Source organism: Aphis gossypii, chromosome X (assembly GCF_020184175.1).
Source record: "Aphis gossypii isolate Hap1 chromosome X, ASM2018417v2, whole genome shotgun sequence".
In the NCBI taxonomy this organism is placed as follows: Eukaryota; Metazoa; Arthropoda; class Insecta; order Hemiptera; family Aphididae; genus Aphis; species Aphis gossypii.
In genome coordinates, this window is record NC_065533.1 from 43,423,411 (window position 1) to 43,448,037 (window position 24,627).

At 27.9% G+C, this 24,627-nt stretch overlaps 1 protein-coding gene across 1 annotated transcript in view; it reads left to right on the plus strand.

Moving 5' to 3' along the window:
* Nucleotides 1–24,627, plus strand: part of LOC114122546 (uncharacterized) — a 332,686-nt gene that overhangs the window by 215,301 nt on the left and 92,758 nt on the right. The window contains exon 5 of the mRNA XM_050206568.1: nt 21,700–21,829. Within this exon, the coding sequence (XP_050062525.1) occupies nt 21,700–21,829 (130 nt within the window). The remainder of the gene's footprint in view (nt 1–21,699; nt 21,830–24,627) is intronic.

A 24,627-nucleotide genomic window follows, 5' to 3' on the forward strand; every position in this document is an offset into this window, starting at 1 on the left:
AATTAACTTTAATAATACATTTCATTTTCATCTGAAATATTATTAAAAGGTTTAATCATTTTTCTTTCGATTTGTTACATGAAAATTATTAAAAATTACAATAATTCTTTTAACTACATAAATAAATAAATTATATAATATTATATCGTATTTGATATTGGGTTATTTACGAAAAATATGCACACCATTTTATTTAAAAATGTAGTTATTTTAAATAAGATTTTTCAGTATTTAAATACACCCACTTCAAGTCTGTAGTTTAAAATTCTTGACATATTTTGTACTATAAAGAGATGTTTTCAGTTTTATAAATATGTAAAATTTTAATTTTTCGAATTACATCATTACTTGTTTACTGTAATTTATTTAGCTGATAATTTTTCTGATAATGTTGAAGCATCATAATTAAAAATGTAATAAGTACCTACCTTTTGAATTATTGAACCATGGATAATTTACAGGTCTAGATTTGATTTTGACGCGTAAACATTATCAGAAAATGTATCATGATAGTTAAAGGAGAGAGTTCTTTTTTAAAAAATATAAAATTTTGAACTTCATAAGAAACTCCTTATAATTAGTATGAACAACTTTAAGACTTTAACAATGTGGTATTTAAATTAATTTAAGAATTGAAAAAAGATAATCGGAATTAAGTGTCAAAATTATCATTAATACTTTGTTTTAATTGATAAAATAGTAGTATAATTACTTTGATGATAAATGTAAAAAATAAAGATATATTATAATACATTTAAATATTTTTAAATATTTATATTAACTAAATTCCAATATTTTATTAATCTGCTATTATTTTTATATCATTATTATGTCTAGTCAATATATGTAATAAATATTTAAAATGTAAAAAGATTGCATAACGACAATATAATATAAATGTATAAAAAGAAAAAAATGTAATTAATATTAAAACCCATGGTTTAATTAGATTTTTTCTTCTGTGATATAAATTCACTGAAAATTGAAATATTGATGTGTTTATTAGTAGACATTGTGCTCGTCTAGACGGTTTGTTTCTTTAATTTTGGTTGGTCAAAATCTCATTTACGCGCAGCAAAGTTAACATGACCGTAAGTTATAGAAGCGAAGAATTGTTTTTCCGGACATACATTTCTGTATAGTTTTGGAACTTTATCAGACAGAGGTATCTTGGAGTCGCTTTTAAACTTAGTTTCAGTATGTTACTCCGGAGGAGTTGTCTTTTGGTCTGATAAAACGAGATTTTGTGGTTAATTGTATTAAAACAATATAATAAGTCATTGTCATTTAATTCAATGACTACCGAATGTCTCCACACATGCACCGGAAATATTCTATAGGGATAGTGTATCAAAAGTCTACGATAAATAATTTAGCAGATTAGAGCAAATCAAGTGCCGCCCTATAACAGTAGTTACCCTTAGTGCTGACGATGGCTTAATGTGCTATTATTGAAACGAGATGATGATTTATCAATTCTATTGAATTTAAAATCAATTTTAATCCCTTCAAACTTGTCTAGTTTTCATTAAAACTGTGTATTTATACTAATGTGTCTTATGGTTGAATCAATGTTCTGAACTGGGCGAGGCTCTATTATACATTTTATATTACTATATAAATAGCATAAACAAAATATCTTACGAACAGAAAAATATTATTTTGTCATTTGATGCTTATTATATATATTTATTTATATCTGATGTGCAAGTATTTGGAGCATACATCGTTTCTGATGAAAAATGATAAAAAAGTCAGTAAACACCTTACGATTCATCGGATATTATAATAATATAACGTTATCATTCAGGGTTGTACCTACGACACGTTTTGTATTCTCAGTGTATTATGATAAATATCCCAGAAATTGCGCATAGTATTATAGGTAATTTGTTTTGAGTTACATCGCATAATGACAGTTTGAGGTTTCTAGCGACGCATATCTAATACGTACGTAGGCGACTACAGAATATATCCAGTAACCGTTCGACTGCATTAAGCTGACCTACGAAACGCGTAATGAATCACACGTGTATGCATTATACCTATTTGCGATTTCGTTCTGCCACACTGTTTTAACTCGGATTTATCGTTAACGCTAAAATATTATTATTATGATATTATTTGAGTATTAATCCCTCAGGCGCGTTCGTTGTGGGTGGACGATTCGCAATAATATGTTTACCGAGACTGTCTGTGTAACGCCTTCTGTGTAAGTGGTCTTCTACAACTACCTACAGTGACGTCTATATTATATGCTCGCAGACGTGGCGTATATTATATCGTACATATAGAGGCTATCGTGTGAGGTCAAATTATTCACATACCAGTAAACTAGCTCGCAAGTAGTTTTGGTGCTGCGAATCGGAAACCTTTGATATTGCGGATATATTGGACGACTCGCAGTTTATTTGCAATGTACATACTATGTGTTTGCATGTAATGTATTTGCATACCACGAGGTGGTAGTGCGAGTCTGTTGCGGGCAAATAATACGATGAATTTTCGAATATTATTGCATCGGGATACAATCATTACATCACCGATTGGGTTTTCAAGAATTGTATCGCGTGGGTTATGATTCTAATTCATGTGGGATGTATAACCACAGGCAAACGGTATTAACTTACTGAACTATAAAGCATTTTTTTTTCATTACTATTTTGTGAAATTATAGGTTAAAATATTACAATAATTTTGAGAATCTATTTAAAAAAAAAGAAAAAGAAATAAAAGAAATTTATTTAGATTTTTTTCTTTATTAAGTTTTTTTTATAAACAAATAAATATAATATTTTTGAACACGATTTATTAAGCTGGTACGCTTTGAGAGATTTTTTAAATCAAAATCTTGTCATTACGATATGGAACTACAGGAAATTTTGTTCTGTGCTACTATAGATTTCAATAAATGTACAATACACAATTTTATGATTTTTGTCACTATTTATGTCACTATATTATTAGTATCTTTGATACCTAATTTTATATTTCATTATTAAAATTTTAAATTATTTGGTATAAGGTGAACAACATGTATTTTTAAGCGTTTTATCTGAGAAAGTTATGAATATATTGACAATATCATATTAGTATCAATGAAAAAACAATCAAAATTGATCATATTTTATACAAAATACAACTATAATTGATGTATTGTGTTCCTTACATATATAAAAATAATAAACACTTAAAAAACACGTAAACGTAATTATATATAATCTTATATATAAAAATGAATCGCAAAATTTGGTAAGCGCATAACTCAACAACGCCTGGACCGATTTCGCTCATTCTTTTTTTGTTTGGGCCGTAATTGCCAGGAGAAGGTTCTTACGGACGAAAAATTTGAGAAAGTTATCGGGTTAGAGAAATATGACTAGGTGGTGATGAAATTACAGAAGCGCCATCTATCCAGCAAATAGTCAACAAAATTATTTTTGGTAGTCAATGGCAACCATTTAAATAAAATAAATCATTTATTTAAAATGTTTTTAAAAATGCATGCAAATAGACATACAAACCTAAATTGTTGTCATAGTAAAAAAGAAATTAAAAATCTTTATACATAAAAATGAAGACAAAAATGTATAAAAATTCATCAATTGAGAACAGCTGAACCGATTTCGCTAATTATTTTTTAGGAGTATTTGTTATTGTCTGGAGAAGATTTTTACGAAAGAAAATTTTTAAAAAGTCAACCGAATAAGTAGAAAAAGTGCAAAATCTATTCATTGATGTCTGGGATTTGAACTCGATACCATTGTCTTTATTTACTCTATAGTAGACGTAGACATCTAAACATCAGCTCGATGTACAATCAATATAATCTATGGTTTCTATAGTTATTTTAGTTTGGAAATTTGAAATTTGTTGAGTGAATTTTTTTTAGTTCACAATAATCTATCTATCTTCTATCTTCTATATATATAAAAATAGAGACAAAAATGCATAACATTTCATCAATTGAGAACGGCTGGATAGATTTCGCTCAATCTTATTTTGTTTAGGTCGTAAATTCCAGGAGAAGGTTCTTATGTAAGAAAAAGTTAAGAAAATTGCACGGAAAATTAAAAAAAAATACTGATGACTACTATTACTGTTATTATTATTACTATTTTATTTTCGGTAATCATGGTAACAATTTTTTTGTTATTATTATTTATTTTCCCCATTTTTGTAACATTTTTCACTGATGCTCCTATTGGTCGCAAGAGAAGGTGCTTATGTAGTACAATTTTAGGAAAATCCACCAGAAAACTTCGGAATCGGGATGTAAAAAAACAACAACTTTCACTGCAGTCCAGCAAGAAAATAAACTATATTAAGGTCACTATTGATTATGATTGAATATAATAATTATAGACCTGTTGTTATATTTTGTTAAAACCATAACAACAAAAATAAGAATTAGCAAAATAAGTCAATGTCTACAGTAAATTTAAAATTCACAGCAATAAACTAACATAACAAGTTATACCAAGTTTTATTGTTTTACCAACAGGCAACAATATAAAAATTACGAGATGGCACATTATTGTATTTTACCCACCGTAGTAAAATAAAAAAATGATATAACTTTGAAACTTAAGTGTTAGAAATTATAAGCTTACGTACACATCTCGCGGGGTCCGCAATCTACCATGTGTGGATTGCCTACATGATAATATACTGCTCGCATAATCATAAGAGAGTCTCACGGCAACGGCAAGCAGAATGACTATAATATTATGACTTGAGTAACTCACTGACTAATAAACGTAGAGCCTGAACAATGATAGATCGATGCTTAAAATTTACACGGTACATTCGTAAAATCGTACCACAAATTTAGTGTGCAATAAGAAAGCATTTTACAAAATTCGCATATTAAAGTGGTGGTTTCACAAGATTTTTGAGAATCAAAACGGTCAATGAAAATATATAAGTTTTGAACACCGTTAAACCGAATATTAAATAACAAATTAATCAAAATTCGAATCATATTATATAGAATTGGCATTTTTAACGGGCAACGAAGTGCACGGAGCCAGCTAGTATTATATACAAATATTAATTGTATTGGTTAAAATACATCACACATGTTCCTATCGGTCTCAGTCTGTTATAAGAATTTTTTTTTTTATAGAGTTTACTATAACTAGTGACATTATGTGCTTCAAAATGTAAAAACAAAATATCATAAATGATAATTTTTAATAAAACAAAAGTCAAAAAGTAATAAGTCTTCGACTTATTTTTTTCGACTATATATAACAATGGTGCAGGTCGGTCGGCATGAACTTGTTAACAGGCCAAGTGTACGTCCAACAACATTGGATTTAATGACACTTCATTTGACGGCTCTTCTTACACAAATAATAGGGAGTTAAAGATTGGATACCACTAGACATTTTGTCGAAGCCATGTTCAACAATGTATTTTAATGAGCACTTATTCCGTACCTTTTATATAATAATATATGTTATTAACTGTAGTCGTATCGTTCAGTTTGCCGGTTAAATTATTTCTCCGAAAAGTCACCAAATATTCATAATGATTATGTGCTGCATTGTAAATGCAGAAATGCACGATCCGTGCAACTACTAGATTATTATTTGCGTCCCACGAAATACAGTCATTCAACAATTTATTCAAAACAAAGTACCTACTAATATTGTCGATTAAATATTATATTGACATATCTGTGTTAACAACTATAAAACAAAACAAAAAATAGTGTTAATTGTTTTTTATTACCATGCATAATATTATACTTTTACCCATTAATAATTTATTTCACAGTTTTTACACCATATGCTGATTTAGTAGGTAAAGTTGTTTTGTACGTTAATATAATAAATTGTAGGTACAAGTTCCCGATACTGAAGACTAATTTATGCGATAATACTTAGAATGTAAAATAATTAAAAATAATAGGAATTTTTTTCTGTTTAATAAATCACCTTATTATTAGATGTATAGTGTTTATTAAATATTTATGCTTTATATATATAAATTAAATGAAAACAGGGATTACTAACGTACTACTGAAACTTATTAAAATTAAAACAGAATATAAACTAAACAAATAAATATATTTAAAAAAAAAAAAAAAAAACAAAACACTGAAAATCAAAATTTATGATATTTTATTAGAAAACAAAGTTCAGTTTATCATATTATTTTAATATGTTTAAATTAAAATTAATATGTAAACTATATTTTGGTATATTATGTAGGTAATATTATTATTTGGTGATGACAAAAAAATGTTTATCGATTGAATATTTTTTTACCTAGTTCAAAATAATGAATAGTTTTTTTGTGGCTTTTTAGTAACATGGGAAAATTATATTACCTAAAAAAGTTAGCGGGGACACCAATATACATTTTATTTATGACAGAAAGCTACAATGTTGCTAATATTTATATAATATATTTCTGTTGTTTAAATATAAGTTTTTAATACTGAAAATAATAGTTTGGGTTTTTTTTTTTAGGAAGTACGAACTTTGTTACGTATATTATTAATATTTTTCATTTTTTTTTTTTTTATTCTGAACCCAATGGTGTAATATGATTTATTATTTACTAATATATTGAAATACACTGCTATATGAGCTAAAATATTAATTTAATATTTGATTGAAAATATTAAATGATACGAAAAAATTCGTTTGCGAAGATTTCATCGTCACGTAGTAAATTATACAGTAGTTTTTACATTAAAATGCGCCGCGTTCCTTTACAGTATTATATTGTATCTATAAATAAAAATTGTCGCCAAATAAGATGGCTATTTCGTGATACCGTCACACAAGACGGAGACGGTTTTTGATTAATTTTCTCTGGACTTATATAATATATAGGTTTTATGTATTTATATATATATATAAATATATATATATATATATAACAGCGTTTCGATTACTCGAGTGTAAAGCAATATTCAACCGGGGTACTTTAACTCGCCAAAGGCCGTTTAGCGAAAATGTCCACTTACCTAAAGTGGGCACGGTCAAAAGTGTTTCTAAAAGCGTCCCGCAGTATTATAGTGTCGCCGCTCCGTTTTCGAAGGACCGTCAATTAAATCGCTTTGGACAGCTGCTGCCACGGAAAGATGCGATGCGACGACCATCGCCGATTTTCTACAAACTCATTACGCCAAATCAAACTCGACTTTGCAAAGTCGTTTCCCAGACGGCGACACCACGGTGGTGCAAGGCAATACTTTATTGCAGCACTCCGCTACCAAAACAAAATCGCGTGTCTCAAGCTTTTATTCATTATTGTATATTTCATTAACTCTTTTTTTCGTACCAATTGTGTTTTACACCTATGAATATCTATAAGTTTGAGAAAAAAAACTTTACGCAGTGCTTGAGTCGGAAAAGCAATAAAAGATCGACGCAATAGAATCTATAATGGAAAACGAGTTTTTCCAAGAAAAAAAAAATTACTTCTGAACTGATCTCTCAGCAAATTCAAAGCATTTTCAAACAAATTACTAAAAACTATTTAAAATTAAAACAGTTTAGGTACATTTTCTTGTTAAATTAAAACTGATATAATTAAATATCGAAATAATTTTCACGCATTCAGTGTACATTTTTTACCAAACATTAGATTGCAATGATAAAATTATATGAATAATTTGATTTTTTTTTGTTTTCGAGTTTTGATGGAGAGAGTGAAAAAAAACACAATTCAAAAGCTTTGTTCTGGAAGTATTATTTGGAAAAATCGATTAAAAAATTGCACGTAGATTTGTAATGTACTTAGGTATATAATATAATATATATATTAATACGCGCGTACAGTGTACACATTGCATAGCGTGTCGTATATGAAAATCTTCATTACTGCAAGCCAGTCTCAGCATTTTCTGATTTTTTTTTTTGAATCAGCTTACTAAAGAGGTCAACTGACCATCGTAGTAGCTTCTGAAGGGATCTTAAATGATTCGAGTATTGTTTCTTGCTGTATAGGGGGTTGTTCAATGACGTTTAGATTGCAGTTACACCTTCTTCGGCTATAGATCGACAACATCTTTAATTACACGATGTTCTACGAAAAGGGCTTTGGTCACCTTTAATAAACATGTAATTTTGCCCAAGACATAGGCCATTGAACAAAAGGTGTGTTCATTTCTCACAACACCCACATCCTCCTAACTATCACTACGACCTTCGGTATTTTGTGTCTTGAGACACGGTCTTTGCAGAGAGTTATATTAACCACCTTGGGCGACCCGGACGTAATGCACTCGATGAGATGTGTTAAGAGACAAACGTATATTATATATATTTTTTTCTACTTTAGTTGATCAGTAATGAATTTTATTGTATTAATTTTATTGAATATAATACGTCGTATAAGACAACATTAGTTCTAACAATTATATCACGCATAATGGTTAGGAATAGTTTCATCGTTAAATGTTTAAAGTTTCATTATTTTGTTGCTCTGAAACACGCGTGTATATTCATTTCCGCTAACATTCTACAATTATAAATTATAATATGGTAAAAGTTGCTCGTGAATTCATGTAAACTATTTATACCCTTTTAACGTGGCTAACATAATTAAACTGTAATCGAATAGGCCAAGTTACACTAAAATACCTAATTTATGTATCATTGCATATTTGTTGTGGTTTATTTAAAGTTTAAAAATACATAGAATTACAATACTTCATTATTATAGAACATTATATCATTGGTTATAAATACTATAAATGATTGTATCATATACGTACTATATCACATAATACACGGTTATTAATCTTATTCATAAAATCATAAACATGCATCGACTATTTTAAATGTCAATTTTTTTTTTTTTTTTGAATCAATGAACATATTATTATGTATAATAATGTAACATGCATAATATTAAATTATAATATTTAAAATCTATATTAACAAAAGTTAAATAGAAACAAAACAAATTAAAATTCATATTTTACTATAGTTTATAGGTTAATAAATTATAGCATAAGCATAATAAACAGTCAAAAAGTTGTATTGGATACCGGAAACGAGTTCAAAATCTAGATTATTGAAGCAAAAAACCGAAAATTCTTTATTTGATTACTAAATTTCATCAATACACATGCCTGTACTGAAAGTTTTTTTTAATCATTAAAAGTGACAAAAAATTCAAAATCTAAAGATTATTGTTTGATATGTGAATTCTCAAACATATATATACCATAATTTTTACTAAAAATTTTTTTATCCTTTATTATGCCAAAAGGTTTTAAAAAATTACATAATTTATATATATAAAAATAATAAAAATTGTAATATTTAAAAAAAGTTGAAACTTATGCAAAACTAAATTGCAGTTTTTACTTTTAAAGGAATATTAATTGTCTATATTCTATAAAATTATATGACCCAAATAATAAAATATAATAATTATTGTTTAGATTAAATAAGTAATCGAAATTTATACTAAAATAATTATAGAAATGATTATTACCTATACCATTGTTAGAAAAAAAAAATCGATGAATTAATTCCGAGATGGCCATAAATTGATGTTTATGTTCAAGGCTGATCATAGCAATATTACACAGTAACTTATGCCGAACCCTATAATATATCCAATAACTTCTATTATAAATAGAAAATATCGTGTTGGAGAAATATTAAATAGCTGTTTAGTTTTGTTTAATTTCTTTGTATCGTAATTAGTAACTGGGAAATAGAAAAAAACTCGGCAAGACAAAAAAAGTGTTTGTTGTTGATCATTTATAGAAATTAAAACAACACAATTACCGAGACATAAACTTTATAACAAATATCTGTTGATGCCATTAAAAAAAAATATTTAAATTACATTTCAGGCCACCAGATTTATTTTACATCAACTTTTCATCTTTTGCGACCCTACGTGAAACTTTTATTCACCTAAAAATTCAGAATAATAATATTTTTTACCAAGTGTTTTTATTATTGCAATTCGTTACGTTTCTTTTATTCGTATCCAGTACTCTTTTTGCGCTCTTGCACGATTCACTCTTATCTTGTAAAGGGTAGTTTGCTTATTGTTCATTCGACTTCAGAAGTTATAAAACCGTAAATACATAACTTAAATAAGTCTCCTATTTATTTTAAACACAATCTAAAGTTTTCAAACTAATTTTATTGTATTGTACACAATTAAAAATATGATATTAATTCAGTATGTACATTATACATTCATCTGTCGTAACCGTAATCAGATGAATATATTTATCAATTTACCTTAATCTCAAACTAAGGTATTTTATTAAAAACATTATCAATGATTAGTTAAAAATATTACACCAAGAGCAAAAAAGACAAAAACAATAGTTCATTAAATAATCATAATTATGTTAATTTATAATACCTACGAGTATAATCAATACATGATAATGGACATATGATATGTCTAAGATTGATTAAAACAAATTATAATTTGTAGATAAGTTTTTATTTATTTATTTGTGTTAACATTTATAAATATTGTGATTTGCAATAAGCTCATATTATAAACAAACTGAAATTATCCGTATTTACTGTCTTGTTATATTGTGTATCTACTACGCGATTTTTATATTTTTTCTGTGTATTTTTTTCTAACTTTAAGTTGATAAACAATTAATAATTATTCTAAAAACAAAATTAACTAAAATAAATTTACATTTAATCATGCTATTTTTATTAAATTATTATGATTTTTAAATCTTACTTTTATTAAATAATATAAACCAATGTAATAAATTGATACTATGTAAAATAACAAGAACACCTTTTGTTGTAAAACTTAAATCAAGAATAATAAAATATATATATTGATCTACAAATTATTAGGTTAATACTAATTTGTATGTGACATGGTTTGAGTACCTATATCAATCATTATTAATGCATCAAATAACCGATTTATTACGAGTTAAGTGATTTGTAAACATTAATTAACCACAATATATAATTTTAATTTATGCATTCATCGTCTACTCAATAATTGATTTAATAGTATATATATATTTATACTATTTAAAACATTATATTTGTATAATTTATAATTATCATCGTTAAATAATAACAATACAATTGTAATATTGAGTGACACTTTTAGATTTTTGAGTACGCAGAAATAAAAATGCAATAAAAATAATTATTCAAAAGTTTGTTATATAAATTATCGATTAGCTGTCGACGTGATAAGTAAATGAAATAAAAATATGAAAATAATTATACTTAATATTGCTATGATAAAGGTTATTTATTTAAGAGAATAGTTTAAAAAGAGATTTTGGAATCGTAGAAATGACCCGTTATCCTAATGCGAGACAAATAATCCACAACCAGAGGCACAGCCAAGAAACAACTGTTTTGGTGCCAGCTAACGATTTTATTATGAGTACAGTTTAATAACAAAAATGTTAATTTTGGCTTGAAATCGATACTTACAATTTTAATTAACATTTTCTACTGCGTCGTTAGGATAAAACGCAAAGCGACTAACTCTATTTACAGAAATACTATTTTGGTTATGTTAAAGTTCAAAAAAAAAAAAAAAAATATATATAATTTATATCGATATCAATTCCGATAGTAATAATGATAATTTGTACAAATATAATAAGACGGAGGTACATGTTTTTTTTCGTGTGTGTAGCGTTCAACTTGCCCGATCAAATTGAATTAGTATTGAATAGTGAGAAAATGAATACGGCATAAACTCACTAGTATAAGATCTAATAATGCAGTGTACATAACGATCTGCGTCTGACATTTCGTGTTTGACAAATTTATATAATATATATTTAAATGCGTGTACATAAGCAGTTCAATTTAGAACCACGTTATGCTATTATTCGTAAATGGTATATCAACCATCAAACTTACGACAGAACCAGTACGTTAAATTGTAATAATAATAATAATAATAATAAAAAAAAAAAATGTTAGCACAACCATTAATTTCCCAAGGGGGGTCTTGAATACCTATTTCTCATATATGATGCTTCTCGCAACGTACACTCATATCCACAATTAGTATAAAACCAAATATCATGTTAACACATACTCTTTAATAATAAAATAAACACAGACAAGTGCGAGGCGAATACTGAAACATAGAATACAATTAATTAAAAAAAATTCCTTTTACATTAAACCAGAAAGAACCACAATAGTTCATGTTCTCGATAAACAACTATTAAAAGCATTTAGCATTATACATTTTAAACTTATAATAAACTAAACATTTTCGTATAACCTACTTAATATACTTTATGCAAATGTGTTCTATTATATTTTAATAATTAAAACAATCGTATACTGTTCTTTTAGTTTGTTTGCATCGTCAACACTAAATATTTACTCACATTCAAATTTAAACTAATTACTGTGTTATTCTAACTAACAGAAATTTGTAAATTCTATAAATATATAATATACGACACTACAAAATACCGTTGATTATTATTTTTAAATTGTATAGTTATAATTATTATGTTATATAAAGTAATATCAAACAATCCTACGATTAAATACTCATGAATTAGGGCAGTTTAGCGATCGATTCACTAATAATGTCGCACAAAATTTTATTAAGTCAAGAATATCCTAGAATAGTAAGTTGTATTTGAAACTTTGGTTGTTATAATATTTTACGAAAAAATAAAATTATTACTATATTTGTTCACAATTCATGTACAATATTTAATTGTTTTTTTTTCATAAAATATCCGTGACTGTCAGTGTAGTATTTTTCCATACAAATGGACTTTGATATTACAAACAATAAATTAATTAATTTAACTCATCTTTCAAATTAGTCTTTCAGCATTAGCTTTTTGAAAACTACTACTATTTTTCAGATGATTTTTGAAATCTAATATTACGCCGGTCGTTGGTTTTTTTTAATAAGGTTTATATTGTACCAGCAAATCACGTAATTACATTATAAATACACATGTTTGATGATAATAACAGGAGGTAATAATCGGGTTTTCTGGCAGGAAACAATAAAGCTCCCCTAAAGACGTCCTAAATTATTTCGAACTATAATACAATATAGTGGATTTGAGCCCTAAATCCTCGAAGTAACGCCCCGAAATTAAAGCCCACACCATATAATAATATGCGTATTGCTTATTCAACACGAATATGGATATTGTCAAGTATAGAATATCATGTCAAATATCGTATTTCAATTTGTTTACAGTGGAAAAGTGTTTATTTGTCATTCGTACCGTGAATAATTACAGGTCATGATATGTGAGAACGACAATGTTTTGTATGGCTACAGGGAGAAAAAAATAAAACCGCCCGTCGAAACGACGTATGGAAATGGAAAGCAGTCGCGTTATCATTCTACCGCAAGGATTTACCGACACCTATATAATACGAAAATCGTAAAATAATCGCATTTAAAGTAGCCGGCTGTCTATATAGATTTATTATTTGTACCATCAAAGGTAGAGCCCATATACGTACAACGTATATATATATATATATATATTTATTTATTATAAACGTATTTTATTGCAAGGTGTGCATCATACACGTTGCGCGATCGTTGTACTTATTATTTCTATTTTTTTTTTCGGTGACTATGCATAAAAATATAATTTGATAAGACAATAACCTTACCACATTACCTACTCCACTTTTTCCATTCGTTCATCGTCAGCAAACCTATCAGACTCCGTGTAATTTTACGCCAATATTACCTCAAAAAAAAAAAAAAAAAAAAAACACCTGTGGTCATCTTTACACCCATGATCAACTTTCGAGCATGTTTGTCAATTGATATACGTATCAAGGTATCCGTATATATAGGTAGATGACACTCGAATCGCCTTACAAATTTAGATAGATAACCTTTTTTCACTTAAATTGCCTCCGGGTGTTTTTGGAGACAATTCAAGTATAATGGTTTACTCGAATTGCCTCTCATAGTATACTTGGGTTATTAATAAATATATCGATAGATCTACATGTAATATTATATACTATTTTTCGTATTGTTTAAAAATAATATTTTAATATAGTATTTTTCATACCGATTAATTTTTCAAATGCAACAATCTTGTCGATTATCATTTAAAGACGAGTCCTATCATTACCAGTTAATTTTGTTTGCGAAACTAAATAACACATTTATACGTACAGTATAAAAATAAACGTTATTACTGAAAAAGAAAAAAAACATTATTAACTTGTATAGTTTTAAGTTTGAATTTTAAAAACTCAGCTAATGACATTAATCGATGGACATTAACAAACAAAAAATCTACATATATATAGGATGCAATCTCATTAAATGATATTTTGGAAATCGAGTGACAATTCAGGGGTCAGATGAGAAGCGATTTGTGAGCGCCTATAATATAGTATTGAGCTCTATTATAGGTTTTAGCTCTATATCGGTTAACCACTTACTTACGTGTTATAACATCTACGGGGACCCCGTTAATGTGGATTTGTCGACAACGCGAAACGACACTGTCACACGTTGTGGTTGATACGAAAAAAGTGTCTTCAAATATTATTGAAGGGTTGATATAAACAAACAAAAACGTGACAAAACGAAATAGCTTGATCAGCAACGGCCAGACGATTTCCGTTGTTTGTGCTATGTACAAAAACTGCAGTTTACACCAGTCATTCCGTCTCTACGCCGTGACGATGAACAAAAAGAAAAGCGAGTCAAAAACGACAAAAACCCTCGTCGAACATAAATCTATTATTATTTATATTATGTTTTATTATTATTTGTCTGAACTATGCCGTCGTGTAAATTTTCATAGCGCCAGTCATGTCGTCATAGTGTTATTATGCACCTCTGTAATAATATTATTATAATTGTCGCGATAGCGATGGCGACTCCAGAACTTCGTAAAATGTACTGATTGATTATCGGTTCGATGTCTACTAAATCGGAAACACAATAATATACTTGATTATGCTCCGCGATTATAACGACGTCGGTCGCTATTTCCTTAAATATTCGGTGGGAAATTCTAAACCACCGGTGTATAGGAATAGCGTGTTTCGGTTCCCGCGACCCTATTTGTACCGCGTCTTAATGGCAATTTTTTTTTCAATAACGTCGTCCGTCCGATTTCAAAGTCTGAGCACGTCATTTTCTTACATCAAAGCCGTCAGCGGTGGCGATAAATCGTCAAATTAATTCTATTTGAAATATCCAAGACGTATTCTATACGCGCGATGCACAAAATACGATTCGATTAAAAACGTTCATAAGACGAGTTGAAAATGCGTGTTTTAATTTCTATTACCATTTTATTATATTCCTTTGTGGGTGTATGATTAAAATATTTTATAACCATTTCCCGTCGTATTATTATTTCTATCGTCGTCATCACCATATTCATCGTGTTTTACCCGTTTCGCGTTTTCTATATTATAATAGTTTATGATGTATATAATATTATACTCACTGTAATTTCAGCTTCCATTTATGTTAATCCTCTTGTGTTAATTTATTTTTAGAACAATTTTTAAGAATTTTTCTTCTCAAAATTTCCAAAATAAATAATATACGTCTTCATAGTAAATATTACTAATATCAAGTATGTTTTACCATCTTAATAATTTCACGCATTTTCATATGTTTTAATGAGGATTTGTTTAAAGTTGACATTTTTTTTTTTCTAAGTTGACTATTCCTAATTTTATTGTATAACTAGATGTTTTGTTGTTTCTTGTGTACATTTAGTCGGGAAAGCGTGAAATTATACCAAAAATTATGTAGCTGCATGTTGAATCAATATAAGGTCTAAACAGCGGGCATTTTCGGTCGCTAAGATATTGTCTACTATTCAGTGGATTCAGTTTGTAGAATGTTTCTAGTTTGCACACTAAAAAGAGTCTAATATTTAGAGATACGTGTTAGGGAAGAATTCACTGTTTATATATATGGAACCACAAGGGACAATATTGTTTTCGACTAGGTATGTCACACGCCATATAGTTGTACATATTATAATAGTGACATGCTCGTGATTCTAAGTAATAAACGTCTGATTGTCGCACGTAGAGACATCGAAATCTCTAGAGCTTGAAATAAATCAGTTGAATTTTAATCAGTTTCTTCTCTTCGGACCACCACAAGCAACCACTACCGGCTACTACACACCGGATATGAACCCAAAATACATATACTTACTTACTGTACTATAATCATATATATATATATATATATATACAGTTTCCATTGTCATCGGATTGGTTTCGATACGACGCGCGTGATCCCGCATATTATCCACATACATGTCGCCCGTGTTGTGTGTACTAAAAAGAACGTTATTGCGAACGTTCGGGTTGAATTGTAAATAATATGTCAATTCTCGGATCCTGCCGTGAAGACCTAACACGAATTTACCGTTTGGTAAGGTGCGGTCGCGTTCCGTAAGTAGATTGTTCGGTTATTCGGTTACCAACCTCATACATATTATAATCTAAATATATGTATAAATGTATTTGTCGATATATTTTTGTGTGCGTGTTTGTTTGAAAATCGTATATAAAAATATTCACCTCTAAATAAACTTATCCGCTTTTAATGTGATGTTTTATCGCAGTACGTCTATTTACCATCGCTAAAACCGTCCGGTATTCAAAAAATAAGTGACTCAAATCCCTATTCCCATGATTCATCGTTTAACACAAACGTAACTTTTGATAAATCTCGTATACGTTTACCTACAATATAATATTATTTGTGATAAATCAGCGAATCGTATCGTTATTTTTATGCATACACCTGTAATAATCCCAAACGCTTCTGAATTATAACTCTTTGACCAGTACACTGTAGAACTCAGGAACTCGTCATAAAAATATTATATTCGTTTAATTACTGTGACGTGGTTTTCTCTTTATGCCATTTTTAATTTTATCCGTGCAATACCATTGGATTTAAAATGAAATGTATCAAACGTTAGAATTTGGGGTGATGGGATTGAATATTCGAATATAAAAAATTAGAACATCGTACACAGTATATACAATAACCCCGAAGATAAAAGACGTGTATTCGTTATAATAAATTAAAAATATCAAAAATATACAAATGATAAAAAATTACAACGTCTCATACATATTTGACGGGATGTTTGTCATTGGTTTGGTGTACTAGTATAAATAACCGTACGAGGGGTTTCTAACTGGATAAACACAAACAATAATGTTAAATATTATACACGAACATGTTTTTTATTATTTACATACGATTTGTAACTTTCTTGTTCACTACTGGTATCAATGTACTGCATAATAATATATATTATTAATATCATTAGGGAACTACTAAAAATGATTAAATAGTTAGTTTTCGAGTGTATTATAGAACATTTTGCACGTCATGTTAAACGTAATACAGTATAGTAGTTAAACAATATATATTGCGAAGTATGTTATATTTTTATATTATTAAAATACATGAGGATAATATCATGATTATATAATTGGAAATAATATTACAGACCAATACAACTTGAACGAGATATGTCTAAAAAAAACTATATTTCTAAAAAAAGTTAATAATAATAAACATGAACAATATATTATTCTAAATAATAAGCATGATTATACGAAAAATAATTTGAGCATTCCAACGACATTTATTTGCATATTAAATTTAGAATAGTTGAAATTTATAGCTGTTTTATGTAGGCAATTCTATAAGTAAAAGACATTTTATTAAGATCTATTGAACCTTGCACCCTTTGGTATAGTTATGGCGTACCTATATTATAATTAAGGTTAGGTTAATTAAGTATATTGGTTTTGTAACTATCGTATTTTTCCTACCTTTCAACGGTGACGGCTTTCGACATCTTCATCGTGGCTTTAGTATCTATAGAATATTATATACGTGTACACGTGTACGCAATATATTATAATAGTTCAGTAAGTCGAGAACCCGTGTTTCTCTAATGAAGGTCGGGCTGACGTAATAAATAAATAATGACAACGGGTACAGGAAACGGAGGGTAGGATTCCCCTACGCAATTTAGGCTGTAGGAAAAAAATTACGTGTCGTGACGCTTTACGGTCGTTTTGTTGCGTTTAAATTTAGTGCGAACGAAATCGACAAAGTTACTCTCCGGCATATTTGTCATGCAATGCACTCGTTCGAAGTCCTTTATTTTTCACTTTTTTTTCACGGTGACATTTCGTGGACAGCACCATTTGTTTTTCGTGCCCCCCGCCGCCACAGACTATACCACGCGTGCTAACTCGTGACTCGCGAGAGGGCAACACGGACCAGAAGCTCGGAGGGTAAATTATGCGTCCTGCAGGAAAAGTTCCCCGTAACCAGAAAAAAACGTACTTAAATTTGAAAACCCTGGGAAAAAAATAGTTTACATTATTTTACGTCCTCAAAAGTAGTTTATGATGACTCTCCCGTGAACTCTCACGTTGTTCTTAAAACTTCCTGCATTTACCGCCGTCGCTTGTCGCTGCCGTCCGTATAATACCTAACGATATTATCAATTTCATCCCATATTCCCATTTCGAACAAACGAAATAATTTATGAACGTTTTAAACTCAAGAACTTCGTGGTTAGACTAAAAGTAATATCAATTTGGAAAAGTGTAATGTATTGATCGAGAATCCTTCGGGTGAAAAAATAAAGAGAAAAACTTGTGGCTGAACCAACGTTATAAATTTTAATTTGTGAACTACCAGTGTTCTTCGATTATCGTTTTTGAGTGCATAATATTAAATGTTCCATAATAAAACATAAATAATAAGTTTATTTTGGATATTTATAAAAAATAACAAATAAAGATAAAAAATTATTCTGAATTCAATAGTAACACGTCAAAGTTCTTCATACATATATTTAACTGTAATAATACAATTAACGCATAATTTACAACTCACTATTTCAGTAAATACTAAATACACACATTTCATGGTTTTATATTATATTTTATTTCTGCGTGGTCGTTCATCGATTGGTTTATATAATATATGTATTGTATATAATATTATGATGGCCAGTGTTTTGAAGCGGTTCGATTCAATGTTTACGGGTATACTTTGAGTAAACACAGGCAAATATAAATAACAAATTTTAAACACATAATTTTCTGCTCCATTTATCCATTTACATCTTTTATGAATGAATATTATTCGCTAACTTTGTTATTTATTTTTATCACAGTGGAATCAGACTATTATAAAATATACCTATACAAACACCGTGAGTCAACGCGTTTTTCTCGTTTTCTTAAGAAAAAACGAAATTCTCGATATATATAAGTATATAATGTATACAGTATACGTATAATATACATAATATTATTATAAAATTAGTGAATTTCCTATATTATTGGTGAATTTATACATAAAACAACTAAAAATGTGTAAATAATATTAAATTTATATAGTAGGTACCAATTACAATTCATAAGAACAATACACTAGATAAAAAAAATAATCCTAAATTTAAAATTGAAATAAACTCTGAAAAAAACCTCCAAAAATATTCTTACAATTAAATTTAATGGGGCAGCATTATAATAATATTTTTTTATATATAATTATTTATGACTGAATTTCAGAGCTCATTCATTACATTGTTCTATTCTTTAATAAGGTACACTTGATACATAAACTAGTTTGATAGTATGGTTACCAGTAATTATTTGAACTCTTTTTTTTTAATATTTATTATTACCATTAAATACCTTGTAAATTTTAAGTGCATAATATGATAATGATATCACTTTTAAAATATACTATATATGATATAGCCGAATTTTAAATAAAAACTATATACTAAATTGCATTATATTATTCATAATGTATTTGTAATATAATTATTTTAGTATTTTATACAAACATATAAATTATCAAATACCATTAGAAAAAAATCTAAGGTGGTATTAAAAGTATTTTTTTTTTCAAATGCCAACATGCCAACCCCATGTATCCAACCCTGAAGGTAATATTAATGCAAAACGTGGTATGACCATCATGTTGCAAAACATTATCGAAGCAGTTTTTTCACGTAATATCTCGATGGTTTAGCGTTGGGTGGGAGGGGGGATAAAAATTACGTAGCTGCCAAAAGTATAAAGTACTGCAGTACCCACATTGCCCTCTACGCTCCTGCGGACCAATGGGTTTCCATTATATTCGCATATCGTATTGCGAGCACGCTGGTGGTAGATACAGCTGCAACGGGCGGTATACACGCGGTGCGTAGTGGCTGGTTGCCAAAAAAACGCGTTTGCCTCGACGAAGAGTATCGTCTTTGAACGGGAAAAAAAGGAATGAAGACAACATTTTAGAGTGAGTGAAAGAGATAAAAATACGGAACGGTGTGGAGTGATAACGTTATATATATATATATATATATATGTAGGAGAGAGACGCAAACGCATTCATTTATATACAAATATATTATATATATATACACTTAGAGGCACGCACACGTACGTAATATGAAACAACATGACTCCGAAGTCGTTAGCCTTTTATTTTTATAGTGAGACACCAGTCGACCCTTAACACCGACCCCTTCACCCTCCTCAATACCGGTCACCACTGGGGCATCGGTCCTCCCAGAGCTAATTTCCCCCCCCCCCAAAAAAAAAAAACAGTTAATAACCAAGGACGTAAACATGACCGTTTCCAGCGACATTATTATTTTAATGAAAAATCTAATAGGCGGAATATCATGAGTCTTATGAGTTTTACCAAAAAAAAAAAAAAACTACGACAACGAATACTTGAACGTACCTATAATGTATTATATATAATATACAGGCTGATTCAGCAATATTTACCCTTCAAATATGTATATATCCAAAATTTGTTTTTTTTCAATTGTACGTAAGTAAAAGTTTTAAATTTTCACTAATGTTTTATTGTATTTTAAGAGTGTTTTGTGGATAAAACCTTTTTTTCAGATAAGAACCACAATTGTATTTATTTTTGAAACGATTATAATAAATAATTATGTATCCATATTGAAAATGATACCTAGGTATCGAATATTAAGTAATAGAATGCACCTTATTAAATTAATAATATTCACTCTATAATTTATTAAATGTAGATAAGTTCATCAAGTATAAAAAATGTTAATATAAATAATTACCATAATTGCTATAATTTTCAAACTATCAAAGGAAGTTAATCGTTAACTATTATACTTAGTAGGTTCATACAGATTAATAACGCATACACTACTTATTTATATTTATATTTAAATACTAACATAAATGTAAAAAAAAAATAAAATACTTATATACTTAATAATGTTCAACAATAAAATATTGTTCTTATTTATAAAATTAAGATAGTATTCCATAAGAAACTTCTTAAATAATAATAAAATGTAAGACTGAATTTTAATAAATGCATTATAAAAGTACGAAAGGGAGGTTGATCATGCTTGGTGAATCACTAAATCACCCTGTATACATACACACATACTCTCTCGAGGGTAGAAGGCTTAACCATTGAGCTGCCTCTGTGTGCCGATTATGTTTCTCGTGCACGGCTTAAGCTCGTTCCGAGTATTAACCGTACGGTTCTTTTTTTGTTTTTAAGTTTGTAATTATTATTCATACCTCGTTCATGTGGTTAGAATATTTTTGTACATGTCTTCCAAACATATAACGTTTTGCTAAATGTATTTACCAGAAACAACTAAGTAATTTTTTGGTTTTTTTTTTTCAGCCCCGGAGAAGAAATTTGAAGTATATCCGAAGAGAGTCAATAACGATACTATACGAGTAACTTGCATGGTTTCTGGCGTTTACCCAGTACCTAGACTTACTCTCTTCAACAACTCGGTCACAGACAAACAGTAAGTTATTTTAAATTTTAAATTCATAGGTATTTAAAATGTATATACTTTGGTGTATTGGTAAAAATGTGTTCTTTTATAATTGTATACTCGTTCAAAATATAAAAAAATGTATACACCAACTACAAAAAAAAAACAAATTAAATTAAAAATAGTTCTATTTAGTTTTCACACTATCACAGAAAACAGAAACATAACAATAATAAAAATGCGTTTAAAAATATTCATTAAAGCAACTTTTCATTAGATCACGTTTTTAATACCATCGGTGGTATTATTCAAATTTTACGAATTCAAAGTTTTAAGATTATATACGAGTACTATCCAATTAGAAGTTAAGTTTGCATCTAATATATTATACCAAATCATCATTTTTGTTTTCCTTCGAAAAAAAAAGATTGAAAATGATATAATTATTCAAAATCTAACAATTATTTTATGAAACCACAAAATATCAATCAGTATAATGTAAAATCGATCAAAATTGATTTATTAGTTTTGTAGAATTCCCAAGGTTTAATTTTAAAACACTAATTCACGACTTTACTAAACATTTTGAAGACATTTTCTATAAAAATAATTTACTTCACTTGTAAACTAAGTTACAAATAAATAAATAGTTATTATTAAGTCATTCATTTTGATTTATGTTCCTTTACATTATTAAACATGTTAAGCAGCAATTGTATATATTATAGAATTATAGACTATAGAGTTAATTTTTTTGAAGCTTTTAAACGTAAATTAAAAAAAATATATATACTTATATTATTAAAAATATTGATTTAACTTAACAATACCCATCTAATATTCTTATTATATGTATCATTAAATGATTAAACCATATACATGATATACTTATTCATGATATTATACAACAGCTGTTAATTATAGGTATAAATATTTTGAATGACAATATTAATTTATAATATTACTGTTTTTTTTTTTTTTTTTGAAAATCATTATATTTTATTAATTTTAAATTTGTATTGCTATTTTTTGCTGTAATTTTGATCTATTATAAAATTTCTGTTTTATATACATATTTATTTTATCCATTAGGTATATTAGTGGATTATATTCACAAAATGTGATATAATTTACTGACTTTAACAATTTTAAATGCAAATTAGATTTCGTAGTACTAAATTTAATTATTTAATTAACTTTATGCGACACATTTAAAAATTAAGCAATACATGTATATACATCATACACATATGACAATAGAATATCTTGCATTTGGCTCATTGATATAAACTAGAACCTACATACAGCAATAATATAACTTTTTAAAATAATTTTAATGATAAATGGAAATATTTTAATTTATGTAAAATAAAATATATAGAATACATTAAAATTTTTGAAATTGCTTCAAAGTATCTCTTATCAAATAAGTTTAATAATGAAGTATTCAATTTTTTATGAATATTAATGCATGCGACAGGTACTATATTATAAAATGATTTGATTAATCAAAATTATAAATTAAAAATTAAAAATGATAATACGTAATACCCTATTTTACTCAAGAAGTTTATAATTAAGTCAAGTTGGTAAAATGTAATGATATCTGGGTAAAGTTAAACATGATATGTTGTTTTTTTCATTAATTGTATATGCATTTATTTATATTGAGCTTGCTTATTTTATCAGTTAACTATTACAATTCTAATTCGTTGTTCGTGTTGTTCATAACATAATGCTATGTAGTAAAGTTCAATTATTTTAAGTTTATAATATTTTTCTCATTCGCTTAGCTGTTATTTATATTTTAATTAAAAGCTTTAAAGAATTTTTTGTTCCAGTTTTTAATCATATACTTCAAATATGATGTACATTGTACATACATACAATTGTACAACAATAATAAAAAACTATAACGTTTTCGTTTATATTAGACATTATAGGTTTGTAACGAGAGTTAAAGAGAATGTCAAGTATGAAATTAGTAGCGTACTTTATGCATTTGACGTAAAAAAGAGTTCTTTTGTAAAGCATCATTTTTTTTTTTTTCATAAAACAAAATTTTTAATACAATCGCAGATAGAAATAATAATAATATACATTTCGAATTGTTGTAGTATAATATTTTAGAATTCGCTGTACACAGCGATAGAAATGGTACAGATATTCGTAATATTATAATAAAATCAATAACGATGGCGCTTTCCTAATAAACTCTAAAAGAAACATAATTATAAAATTTAAAATCGTTATACGTTTATCACGAATAAGATGTTATACAGCTTTTTAAATCTTTAATTTTTAAATTTTTTAAACGTGTAAATAATAATAAAAAAAAGAAAACTGACTTTATAGAATCTATTGTGGTGTATTTTGAAAAATGTCTTATAATAAAATCGATAAATTTACTGGTAGCATGTAAAAAAGAAAAATACAGCGATATCGTGTAGACTATATAACAATATCGCGAGTAGCAAAACCATAAACGGCTATCTTTGCTGTATTTCCATGGTCTGGGAAAACTAATGGGCAGACGAGATCGTTATTTTGAATTTAGGGCGTTATAAAAATTGTCACCGTCGACATTACACGCGCATTTATTATGGGTTGTAGAGTCTCAAACAACACGATAGTACGGTGAACAACCTAACGTGGAGAATAACATTTAAAACTATGTTCTTAAAAGTAATTATTATAAAATGATTGATAATTACCATAACATTGTAATAGATATGCATAACTTGAACTTTAATTTATACAGTCATAACATAATAATAATACATTATGAATATTAAAATATAATATACTAAAAAATGTGACATGTTACG